Source organism: Phaethon lepturus, unplaced genomic scaffold (assembly GCF_000687285.1).
Source record: "Phaethon lepturus isolate BGI_N335 unplaced genomic scaffold, ASM68728v1 scaffold33037, whole genome shotgun sequence".
Classification (NCBI taxonomy): domain Eukaryota; kingdom Metazoa; phylum Chordata; class Aves; order Phaethontiformes; family Phaethontidae; genus Phaethon; species Phaethon lepturus.
The window spans coordinates 1-13,656 of record NW_010553086.1 but is presented as its reverse complement, the minus strand read 5'-3'; the positions used below and the strand labels follow the sequence as shown (position 1 = coordinate 13,656).

The 13,656-nt window shown below is 33.7% G+C and overlaps 1 protein-coding gene across 1 annotated transcript; it reads right to left on the bottom strand.

The window, feature by feature from the left end:
* Nucleotides 1-539: 539 nt before the first annotated feature.
* CDC45 (cell division cycle 45) lies at nucleotides 540-12,624 on the bottom strand (the record flags this gene model as incomplete). Its single annotated transcript, XM_010291439.1, has 18 exons — nucleotides 540-691; nucleotides 1,866-1,932; nucleotides 2,692-2,768; nucleotides 3,229-3,347; nucleotides 4,545-4,628; nucleotides 5,005-5,143; nucleotides 5,325-5,486; nucleotides 5,743-5,841; nucleotides 6,250-6,381; nucleotides 6,771-6,890; nucleotides 7,703-7,753; nucleotides 8,147-8,208; nucleotides 9,032-9,080; nucleotides 9,665-9,720; nucleotides 10,793-10,936; nucleotides 11,584-11,721; nucleotides 12,175-12,267; nucleotides 12,565-12,624. Coding segments are annotated over 17 exons (1,650 nt in total), but the record flags the coding sequence as incomplete, so codon positions are not given.
* Nucleotides 12,625-13,656: the final 1,032 nt, after the last annotated feature.

Below are 13,656 nucleotides of genomic sequence, written 5' to 3'. Positions count from 1 at the left end.
CCAAAGCCAAGCTACAAGTGACAACACAGTATCACAATGCATGACTAAAAATGCTTTACTGACACCAGAGTTCCCCAGATTTTTCATTCTCTATTTGGCAGTTACTCAGAACTTGGATTTTAAAAGCTCTAAATTCTTAAAACTTGTCTCAAAAACCAGTTATTTTAATTAAAGTACAAGACCTCAATCTGATAGTACTAAAAAAGTTTCAACATTCTAGAAATTCAAGGAGAGTTTCAAAAAGTTTCTTATTAAAAAAATAAATAAAAAGCGTTCAAGACAATTTTAAAAGAACATTTGAATGGCAGTATAATGGTAATATAAATATGAAACTTCTTCAAAATCTACTTTTTGTTATTAGCCAACAACTAAACATCACAGGAGCACATCTACTAATAAAAGCAAGTTTGACAAATAGAAGTCCAATTTACAAATAGTCATAGTTGATACCTTTTGCCATTACAAGTATGGGATCTTTACAAAAAAACAGCGTTCAATATCTGTGTGCTAAGGTTAAAATCCTTTTGACCTCCCAAGAGGCATAAAAACAACAGTCCAGGCCTGTACCAGTACATTTAAGATAAAGGAAGACGATACATCACAATTGTAGCACCATGAACTTTGGAACATCCGAAATAATTTCAGAGCATCTGATCCTCAGCTTCCAGCTCGAGGAGACAAAAAAGCATCACTGTGTAACATGGGCAGAAGACAAACTGAAACAATCAGTAGGCAAAGTGTAAAGAAAGGAACATACAGATGTAAAAATCTTGGAAGCCATGCATGACTATGCTGTCTAACAAACAATTGCAGCTATTGACCCGCTGTTTCAAACTTCTGGGTGAACAGAAGAAAAAAGAAATTGTAGCTTTGATACCGTTCAAAAAGGTAAGTCATATTGCCATTTGGCTAGGACTACCAACATTCACAGGCTGCTGTTAAAGTCTTCATATTACTCCTTTGCTTTTGTTTATATACCATAATCTTGTGAGATTACTTCACATGTTAATAGTGAAGACCATTATCTTTAGGCATAAAAAGCCATTACACTTTCAAACAGTCTTATGGGTTGTCTGATCAGACTTTACAAAACAATTTAGAGCTTGGCTTCTTCTCTGGGATAAAGCAAGCTATCCATACCTATCACTGCAGAATAAACGCACACACAAACCAATAAAAATAGTTCATCACTGAAAGGCAGTGAATATCAGAAGACAATTGCAACAATTTGACAGCCTCATCAGATCTACAGTAAAATCTGTTTTGCCCTAAACTAGCTTTAAAGCTGACTTTGAACTAGTGTGAAGCTAATGGTCACAACTACAAATGAAGTCTTATATCCCCATCTTTATTCCAGATAAAAACTACACACTAACATAGGCTACAACCTTAAAACTGTGAAAGAAAACTGCAAATTCTACATTAACGTGAAAGCCAAAGAATGGCACTGCTATGGCCAAGATTCCATCCTGAGCTCAAACAAGCCATCATAATTAAAGGTCAGTAACAGAGTATCAACTAGAATTAGCTAATATCTCAATTTCTTTCACAACACAAAGAGTTGCTCCTTTTCCAGCTGAAGTTAAAAAGCCACAAAAAGTTAAGAACAATGGAAGAGAAGCTTATGGATGACGAAATGTAAATAAATCTCTTAAGGAGGAAAAAAAAAAATTATTCTGCTTGTACATTTTCTGCCCCCCCCCCCCCCGAAAAACAATTATCTTTGTAAGAAACTTCAAATTGTATTTTTCACTAGAAGTTGCCACAATTTCTTAGAACATTCTACAGGTAATATACGAATGTCATTTGGTTACTAACTTGATTTGTAATTAATTTTTTCCTTAATCATGCTTCAAATGTCTTACCATTAGGACAAGAGAGAAATAAGTGCATCCAAAAATTTGCTCCGGTCTTCTGTTTTCAATTCAATTACTAAAATATGAAATATTTTATTACAAGATGCAAATAACTGAAAGATATACTAGATGTCACACCTGAAGAATATTAATTCCAAGTTTGCTTATTTATATACTTAATCAACTTTAAGAAGGAAAAAAAGAAACTATTTATTTGGACAACATGCAAAGCACATTGTTTATTTTGCTCTTAAGATTTCAGCAAACTCCAATTTCTAGGTTCTCACATGATATAGCTGCCACTTTTTAAATCTAGGAATGTTTCTTTGTGTGTTCAACATGCATAAATAAGTATGTATTATTAAAAACTGCCTCTTTTGTAAGCACATACAAAGATAGGCAGAACTCATTGCATAAGTATCTAATTTTTCAAACAGACAATAAATAATGTGCCTCATAACAGCAATACCATACTTGATTTGTCTGCTAAACATAAAAACCCTCACGGATAACCATGGATTTTAAAGTGAAGTGCACGTATGAAAATCATTACTCCATGCAAAATGTAGTCCGTCTGAAAAAGATATGCAAGCCTCTGCTTAGTAGTTTATAATTTCTGCACAACAAGATAGCACTTAGAAAAAGATTGACAAATAATGTAGTTTGTGTTTATACTAGAGGCAGGAATAGTGTATCACATACGCACCCATGATGTTTGTATCTGACATACACAAGTGAATATATTGTCTACAGGCATTATGCTTTATGGAGGCTGTGTAAACACTGACCCCTAAAGGGCTGTTTGGTGAATGAAATAAGTGATAGCATTACTCACTTGACATGTCAAAATGGTTGTGTAAAGTCCTAGAATTGGTACTGTCTGCAGCTTTCTCAAATGCTCTTCCAAAAAAGCTAGAAGAGGAATAGAAATACAAGTGAGCATTACAGAAAAGGATGTCTTTACTAAGGTAGAAGTATGGAACTTTTTCCTTGCCGAGAGTTGAAAATGTCTTCCAGATGTTTCTCATGTGTCATGTATTCAACACACACCTCACTTACTCAAGTGTAAAAATCACTGCAGCCTTTAAGAAATGAAGACATGAGTCATATAGTGAACTATCTCCCTCTTTTAAGATAAAGGAATAGTTAAGAGGGAGGGGAAAAAAAAAACTTGCAAGGAAGCTGGGGAACATCTATATGCTCTCTCAAAGCCTGTCATGCATACCCTATGCAAAAAGCATGTTTTTTAAGAAGGATACAATTCACATCAACTTATTCAGTGTTAAATAGACACAGGAAAGATATATTTACTTCAGAGACAGGAAAAGTCTATAGATAACTTTTATTAAGAACTTTTAAAAAATATGCTTACTTCTTTTTGTCAGAGCTTTCTGTCTCTGGAGGAATCCCCACCGTGATCACAGTTCCCTGTTCAACATCCATTGGTGCAGCCATTATTAGTGGCAACAATTTACAACGCTTGTTTTTTGTCTGGAAGTCAGAAAGCCTCTTTGTTAGACAAAAATCAGGAGACAATTTAGTTTCAGCTCTCCATGTGAGCTAGTATTACAAATATTCATCTCAGGATACAGCTATAATGCAGTTCAACAGAAGGTGGTTTCTTTACATAATCTCTTAATTCCCTTCTTTCTTACAGTAAAAGTCACTTTAAGGACCAATAGAAATTTCAATTCTTCTCTGATCTTGCATTTCATTTTAACACAGAAGTTATATCAATAGACAAGATATGATTTACAGTAAAGAAAAAAAAATCTCTTAAAAAAACACAACAAAAGAACTGTAGGCATGCGTATCTAAAAACTTGAACTGGGCTTCATTTTTTGCAGCAATAATTTTATAGTGAAATACAATAGATAAAATATTGAGAAACACAATCTTCACTAGAAATTATTTCCCCCTGTCATATTGTTTCACAGCAGTAAGCTGTAACTTTAACAAATTCTGTAATTTAATTAAATCAAAAAATAATTATGAAGATTTAAAAATCTTTAGAAACTGAAGTAAATGAAACAGAAGTTTGTTTAAAGTGTTCTGTTCTTAGGGTAAATGTTTTGCAGTGAGTTTTTAAAATGCTGTCCTGCTCCTAGTGGCAGACTAGTTATTCGCCATGTCTAACTTCAAAAATGAGGACAGACAGATGCAATCTGACAAGGATGGACCACCATAAATTTAATTTACAGATTAGGAAGTGCTCACTTAAAATCTCATTTTTATCTGAATCATGTAACTATTAGCTCTAAAGATAAATGCAAATTAATTTCAGTTACATTGGTGGTATAAATCAGAGGATTTTATTTAAACAGACACAGAAATCTTTAGATAACAATTACCAGTCCTGCAATATTGCAATTTTTTTTGTGGCAGGTTAACTTTTCAAAGTACATATTTAGTGATATGGTCCCTCAAAACTTACAAAATTACACAAAGATTTTAGCTTGTAAGTGTCTTAGTAATGTAAACTCCTTCTAATGCTATGAAATCTCCCAGGCAGGTATCTCCTGTCTCTCCTAGAGCAGCATTCACAGATGTGGTAAAATTATCTAACCAATTACCAGAAAAACATTAAGATTTTCATATATTTTTAATAGTCAACTGCAAGTATCCAACAGAACAATAACTACTACACAGGCCAGAAGTTAGTTAGTCAAAAGCTTTTGATCTACTTACAGAGCAAACAAATGACTTGAGTAAGTATTTACTAAGCAGGCACAGCGACACTGGTTTGGAAAACAGTTTCACGTCTGGTGTGCCCTGGGAAAAGGATTATTTCAATTACAATCCAAGACAATTCTTACACTTATTTAATTTTAATATCTACTGACAAGTCTAAAAGTTTTGTGTGGCTCAAAGAACACTAACAGGAACCATTACAATACAGGAGTTTGATCTCACCCACTTGACTTTGATATGAAGCCCTCCCCGCTTTGAGAGGACTGATTCTTCCTTTGGGAAGTTCAGAGTAGATGTCAGTATTGACCCATCAGAGAACAGCACAGTATAGATAAATAGGTTCTTTCTGACAGAGTTATTCTTTTTGAGTCAAGCAGTTAGGAAAACAGCGTTATTCTACTATGAGACCACCAAATATGACAGTCAAACAAGACAACCAAAAACTAGAAATTCTGACCTCCATGAGAGAGCAATAGAGAAAAGGCCCCTGAGAAATTACAAGGTTGGTGCAAATACAGCTGGCTACTGTCTGCTGAATGGCACGTAACTGCTTTTTGGCTAGGTCCAGTCCTTGGTGCAGTTTGTCCAGGTTGCCTCTGCAACAGAAAGAATAAAAACAAACGTTTTCATATTAAAATAAAGCTAAGACCTCTCTAAACACTATTCACAGGGATATTTTTCTTCAATGGCTTATGAAGCATCAATTAATCTTTTAGATATGTAACCCATGTTCCCTAAATAAAATTGTAAAAGAATGAAGAGACATATTTTCAGTACCTGGAGAGACTGTCCAAAGCTTTAATGAAATTAGTTGTTTCAGGCCCCTCTTTCTCTATATTCTCCATGAGAGAAGCTGTTGCATAAACTATATCACTTGCTGAGAACTTGTTCTTAAAGCCAAAGTGAATGCTGAAGGTCTGCACTCTTAAATCCTTCATTCTGCAAAATGAGATAGAACCAGTAAAGATTATTAACATTATCAGCATTATTATCAGCATTGACCAGCCATCTCCTCAGTATGTTAATGATAAGAACATGAAGAAAAATCATACCGTAACATTTGCAACAAGCCTAATATTACTTTGTCAATCTAAAAATATTTTAAAACAAGATGTTATATCTTCTTCATACAAAAATATCTGAACTTAATTGAAAAGTATTTTCAGATAAAGCATTTGTATTTAAAACAATTTACCCAAACTTGCTTGCAGATTCTTCAATCATTTCCCGAAGATTTTCTTTTAAAGACATGTCCATGAAATTAAACTTCTGTTTCACTTGCTTCAAAGGCAAACTAAAAACAGAAGGAAAAAATGCATTGATAGGTATGCCAGAAGAAACAAATATTTTGCCTTCCTTTCATAAGGCTTTCTTAATATTAGATAATTTAGCAAGTTAAGTCTGACTAAGCTTGCTTGCATTCTTTTTTCTTTAGTCATTGAAGAGCAAATGTGAGAAAGCATAGGTTACTTAGTAATCTGCTATTCCATAAAGGCATACAGCTGAAGTATTCCCCGTACACCAAGACACAAACTGAATAACTCCACTCAAAGAGACACTTCAACCTACTCAGAGACCCACAATCATATTTAAAAATGAACTAGCCGAGTACTTGTAAACTATGTTATTGGTATTTTTCCATTATTCATTGAAAAAAAAAAAATCAGCCTTTAATCAAGACTCAGATTTTTTTATAACTCACCCCATGTCAGCCAAAAACTCCTGGAGCCTCTTCTGCCCTTGTACAGACCAAAGCTTAAGGCTAGCAGAGGTATATGAAGTATTACAGAGACTTTCATATAGAGACCAGTGCTGATAAAGTGCTAGGCGCAGACTGAACAGGAATTATGGAAAATAATTACAAACACATATATAATTTGAAGTTACAAATAGTAATAAAACCCCACAACTAGTAGGTAAGTCTTCTTGCTCTTATATACTGCTTCTCTGTACTACATAAGATAGTTAGACGCTGCAGGTGCACGTAACACAAGACGAGCAACATTGACTTGTAACTAATTCTGAAAGGTTAGATTGAACTGAAGCTACATGAGCTATTGAAAGAGGGATTCATGTTCAACAAAACATTCAAATTTCCGTTTCTTTTAATTCCATTTTCAGCAGCAGAGATGGTGCTGGGATTTTTTTTCCCCTAGATAAAAACTCAACTGGCATTCACCAAGTGAGTACGGTTCACTTTCCCCAGATTTTATGCAAGGATACTCATATTCGAATGCTATTCGCATGCAATCAATTGACAGAGAATTTTCCTCATCCTCGTTGCGGTGGTTATGGCGAGACACATGACGCTGTAGGATTCCAATATCAGTCACATACTTCATTCTATGACAAAACCAGATTCGTTACTTCACTTTCTTACTGTATTTTTTTTATATTTGATTATGAGAACACAAAAGTGCTTCCTAAAGATTACACATTGGCCATTCAGCAGCATAAAAACTGCAGATACATCTTAAAAAAACCAAACCAACTCGTTAAATAATGTTCTTTCAATATTCAGCCATATACCCAGGCAATTAAAGCTAAAATAAAACCAATACAGAGAGACAGGTAGACTGACCAATGAAATTACTTACTTATTACATTTAAATCCTTGAAAACACCAATGTATGATTAACAATAAAACACAAGAATTAAAGTTTACACATGAACTACTAGAGTTCTGATGTTATCTAGTAGGAAATAAGAAAAAAAAAAAAAGATAAAATCTGAAACTCATTAACTAAAACTGGAAAGAAAGCTGGAGAATACAGAACATACAATTTTTTTTTCCTTTAATAAAACTGTATCAAGGTTGTATTTACATAAACTACTGCTAAACATGGTTTACTCCTGGATCAGAAGTGAATGTTTTGTAATTTTTTTGAAAAATAAAGTTAGTTTAAAAATTCTAAATAGTAGAAAAGGAAAATAATTATTTCCTGATGTATATTCCCATTTTTGAAAGGCATCAGATCACATTCAGTCGTTAAGATATTTAATGTCACTCTTTATTTATTATCTTGTATTATATTAACTCACATATGTTCCCTGATCTCTATTAATTGATGTTAGTTACTCGTAAAAAAAAAATTAAAAGACAGATAAATAAATAAAAAATAATAATAAAGTTAAATTAAAAAAAAATTTCTTACTGAGTGATTTTATCTTGGACCCATTGGTCTGTTAGGCCAACAATAGCCCACCTAAAATTGGGGGGGAAAAAAACAAAAGGAAAAAATAGATAAAGCAAAAAATATTCCAGTACAGTATATTATACTTAACCCTCTAAGTATGTAACAGAACAAGTCAGAAACACTGTTCACCAACTGTACACAGAAGTTAATAACAAAGCTATATACTGTTACTCCCTCTTTAGCAGGCATAGATGTATATTAACATCCTCCCATTTTCCATGCAAAATCTATTGGTTGCTTGTAATTAATTTACACAGATGTGTCCTCCAATTCAAGACATACATCCACTCACAAAATAAACTGGAACCTCATACAGAAATCAAATAGTTTGGGGAAATCTTGCTTCTCTTTACTATGGGATTAAGCTTATAGCCTCTATGAAAAATGATAATGGAAACATACCACAACATGTCATTCAAGTCTTTAGACATTATCCATGCCAGGTCAAACATCACCATTGCAGACTATATGAGGGAAAAGCAAAGAGACAGGATAAATGAACACAAAACTCTCACTTCATTAAGCAAATAGAACACAGTTAAATTTGCCAAGTACTAGCATGTTAAAGAGCTCTACAAATCACACTTAAGTCTGACAATCTGCCAGTGTCTTACCTGCTAAGGCACTAAATAGAAAGAAAAATATTTTATACAGCTCTGCAAACCTGCATTATATATAGAGCAGCACTTAACAAAATATAATCAGACAAGAGGACAAATGACAGAAGGAAGAGTTTGATGTCCTAAGCATTAAGTTTGAAATATCCTGACACTTTGAAAGGTAAACAAGCTCCCTACATGCTGAAGTCTTTTTGCAGGAGTATTTTATGCATAGATAGATACTTTTGTCAAGACCTAAAAAATTTTTACTATCGTTTGGTTTTTTTTTTTAATACCATCATTAAAGATTTCAAACAACAAAAATGTTAGTAGTTCTGGTTTATCATTACCCCGACTGTTAACATTACACTACCCACTGTGACTCAGTTGCTGTTGTCTGCCAGGCTACCAGTAATGTTTCTATGATGTACCCAATTCATCAATGTTAAAATTGGATGTACACAACCAGAAAACATTAAATTGCTACATCAAACTACTTGTACATATATGATGTATCTTATATGTAACAGTAAGATACAAAAATAACAAGATATAACAATATTATTATAATGTATACTATTATAATGATACGATTGTATTAGATAATTATCTAATAACATTGGATATTGTCCAATTACTTCTACATTGGCACCTTGTGTTTTTATGGCAAACAAGAGTTTATACTCACTGAGGTCCCATGGTATTCATATTGCTCATAATCGAAAAGAATTTCTCGTCTAAAAAAGGAAAAAAACCCACACACATTTGACTAAGTGGTGAATCGGTCATTGGATTCAAGCCAGGAATTGCAAAATAATATTAAATTTCATTTTAGCAATTAAAGAAAATAATTCAACTTCGGCTAGAAGTTGTTTTTCTGTGAGGCAATTAGATTTCAGTAGCAATGTGGAAACCACACTGAAATGTACTCATAAGGTAAAAAGGAAAAATGTATTAAATCCTCAAATCCCATTTTCTTATCTCCTACTCATTCCTATTGGCAATAGTGGGATTATAAAGGAAGAAAAAACAGACGCACAAATTTCACTTTCTAAGTATAAGAATACTACAGCTACTTAAAAGTGAAGCAATGCACCTATTACTACTCAAATTTATAAATTACTATTTACAACTATCCTCCATTTAAATGTTTTATTTTTATCTAGTAAATATCTGTCTCCACTTTCTGAATAAAGTTAGAACTAAAGCATCTTGCAAATCAAGCAGCATAGTATCATATTTTTGTATTCTCAATAAGATTTTAATCGAAGAATAATAGAAAAAAAAAAGAGAGATACAAGCAACATAAAGTTAAACACACCTGCGTGCCTCCCATTCCCGCCTTTGTCGTCTTTTCATTGTTCTCTCTATTACATCCTGTAAATTAATTTGGATATTAAAAAGCTAGGAAAAAATACTCTAGTAGATTAGCACCTATCCAGATACTTTAATGACTAAGTCTTCATTAAAAAGACTTAATTAAAAGTCTTCATTAAAAATAAGAATTATTCCTATTAACAACATCTAATGAGAAAAGTATTATCACATATTTTCCCAAGGAACACACTACAATATTGCATCCTACCATTTTATAACATATAAATGACACTGATGAAAAATAAATTTGAGATAATTAATGAAGCTTAGAAAGAGACACTCACTGTATATTTAAGTTACATAAATAGCATCATCAGCTTGAAAACTCAAAGAAATAAAAAATTTCTTTGTGAAATATGTAACAGATTTGAGAATAGCTGTTGTATATACTAGATTTTTCTTCGAATTTCTGATATCTGCTTTTGCCGAGTTAGAACCCTTTGTAGATTAGTAGGAAAAAAATGTACGGTGTTAATAGAAAAATAATATGGAATATATATTAAACCTGAGAATGACTTTAAATTTAATTGTCTCTTGATATTGCTAGCCTCGTGCCTTTGCTTCCTTGTATGGTATAATAGAAAATATGCTACAAATAACATATGGCAAATTTAATTTTTTGTGTCTACCACAATATACTTTTATTAGTTTACTGCTACAAGAACAGACATAATTATTTGTGTGCTTCTATCTTCTCATACAATTATTAAAAAAAAAAAGGCTTATATCTAAATAAGTTGTTTTGCTAGACTGAAAAGCCCAGAGCACATAATAGAGATAGATCTCTTCAGGTCACTGGTTACACAGACAGCATTGTACATAATCAAGTTCAAGACATGTTTTATTTATCTGAACTGCACAGAAATATTTTCTCCTCATAAAAAAACATTTTGTGTATGTGAAATTCTATTGGTCATAGTAGATTATTTTAAAATCTTACACTTGAATTTGTGATCAAATGGAACATAATTTTCATTCATAACATGGAACTCAAATGTCATTATTATGATATAAAGTATATCTAACTACTGTTTATTGTCCTTCCTTTCACAGCAAAGTAGCAGAAACACACCTCTTCAAAACGTCTACGTTTCTCTGATGGTTCTGACCCGTCACTTTCATTCTCCAAGTCCTCTTCTTCATCCTCTTCATCTCTGAAGATATCATCATATGCAGGAACATCGAGATCATCATCTTGTTTAACTAACAGCTTAATCTAGAAAGAAAAAAATGCATTTTAAATAAAGTATCTTATTTAGTGATTTAAACAAATTTCAAATGACAAATGAGGATGCTTCAGATACTTAGTAAGAGAAACTGACAATTCATTTTGCCTGTGACTAATTCCCAGCATAATGAAAATATTGCTTTTTAATACAAAGACCATGCTGATTTATACAAAATATGAGTAAAAAATTTATTCCTTTGTTACAGCATTACTGAAAGAATTATTGGGTTTTATGCTTGTTAAAGTCACCCTGTCAAATAATTTGTGCTTAATACTTAAATTCTAGGTGTTGCTAGATGCTGAGAGATAATACATGTCGCATTCTGGAAGATGTTTATCCTCTGATTTGTAGCAGCTTGATTTATAGCAATAGGATTAACAGGTGCTTAGTACTGACAACTATCATACTGCTACTCTCATAATAACAGTATGTATTTTATTACTTGGAATAGTAATATAAAACAGACTCTTTTTTTTTCCTGATCATGTACATTACTATTGCAAATACCCATTAATACTGCTTCCTGACCTACTAGCTAACACTGTAAGCAGTGCAGCTAAACACAGAAAAGCACTACACCAGCCGCCACCACCATTCTATGCAAAGATTTTTGTTATGAAAGAAAGGCATTTACCTGTGTGTCATTGTAAACATTCACTACATTGATAGGTCTGTGGCTGTCACATACAAAAAAAAAAGTGTCTTCTTCAGGCTGCAAAATCTCCAGAAGGTCAACATTGGCACCACAATTAATAAGAACAAAATATTTGAACTACAAACAAAAAAAAACAGAAAGAAAAAAAACCACACTTCAATTAGCAGGGAACACGGAAGACTGAAAACACCTTTACAAAAATTCCAAAGCAGTCATTGTTGCCAAAACTCATATCTACTTTCTGATAGTTGATGTCTCTGGGGAGGAAAAAAAAAATTGTAAAAACCCCCACCAAATTTTGGGGGATGTTGGACATCTAGTACCACCACCTTCTATATCTCAAAATGTGTGCAAACTTAATTTGACTCTATCAAAATTAGAGCACACTAGTTTGAGCTGATGTAAAAACTTGAGAAGTTTGTTACTGGTATGTTAAAATCTAATCACTGTTTTGAGGCAACCAATAATAATAATTAGTTTAAGAGCTGACCTTTTAAGTTAGGGAAAGGGAAGAAGTGCATGTCTATTTAAGATGAGCTGCAACTGAAAAAGTTTCTAGTATTTTTTCACCTGATCTTTATGCTCGAGAAAGGCAGTTTCAAGTTCTTGCCATCCAGATACTGGGACAAGTGTATATTGCACATGATCACATTGAAACAAAGCCTGAAATGAAGCAAACAGCTGTTAGCAAAGGTGAAGGGAAACAATCTCTTCTACAACACTATACCATGCTATAATTCTATTTCACCCAAATCTTTATCTTGCAGACATCCCAAATGACAAATCTACATGAACATTTTGAGTATGACTCACCAGTTCTCAGTGTCATAACTCATGAAAACAAAAAGTTACAAAAGCAGATTAAACCTTCACGCTTTCCCCAGTTCAAACCCATTACAAGGATATCCGGGCATTTTACTTTTTACTGTTAGTCTACAGTGATAATGAACAAAGACTTACCTGGAGTATTTTACAAGCACATAATGCATCAACATCTGAAGCAACAAGAAGAAGAACACGCTGCAAAAATAACAGAATAACAGTATTAACATATTAACATAGGTGCCAAATACAATATGTCGGTACATGAAATGCATACATTACTGTGAGACAAGAAAATAAGAAATTTAGGTAGATATCATCATAAGCATAAAACAGGATTGCTTCTGAATGGACACTGCAACCAAAATTAACTGATCTGGATCACTGTGCATGTGACCAACAAACAACTCCACACACCCAAAATATGTCCGCTGCTCTGAGGAAATGTAGTTATTCAGACTCCTATGAACTGCATATAGTTTTGAAGGTTCAAAGCTAGTCAGCCCTACAACTATTTTCATCATGTCTAGAAAGGTGTATGTTTTCAGCATGGGATCTGTAACAGTTTTGACTAAAGAAAATCTGTAGCAAAAACAGGAGCAAGGCAACTGTTGAAATAACCTTGATTTAGGCAAAACAATTTAAGGATTGGCTTTTCTGGGTGTTTTTGGTTTTGTTTTTTTTTTTTTTTTTTTGAGATTTTGCTCACAATTTGACAGAAATGCTTCCATTCGCATAATCCACAATATAGTGTCACAGGTAGAAATACTAAAAGACTGTCCAACAAAAGCTTTACCCCTTCAGTGTACACATCCACTCTGCACAAAGTTAAGCAAACCGTGGGTTAAACAGGAAAGCCAACCAGACCTGCTACAGGAGAGACTGCAATAGAAACCTCAAAGACAGAATACAAGATTTAGGGTCTGGGCAAAAAACATCAAAATGGTTAAAAAGACTTAAAGAAAAACAATAGCTCGAGAGATGTCTTGGTTAAACAAAAGATCCAGAAGAATACCCAAAGCACTCGCGGGAAAAGAGATGAACTGTGAGTAAAAGCTCTGGCGAGACCTCGTCGCACTGGCAGCAGCTCCGGCTGGGGTTTCCAACGCCGCAGACACGCTCGGGAAGGACATTTTTATAGTCCGCGCTGACCGGCGGCCCCCGCCCTCAGCGCGGCCCGGAGAGCTACGTTCCCGTGGCAGCGGCGCTCCCCGCCGCCGGCCACACCCC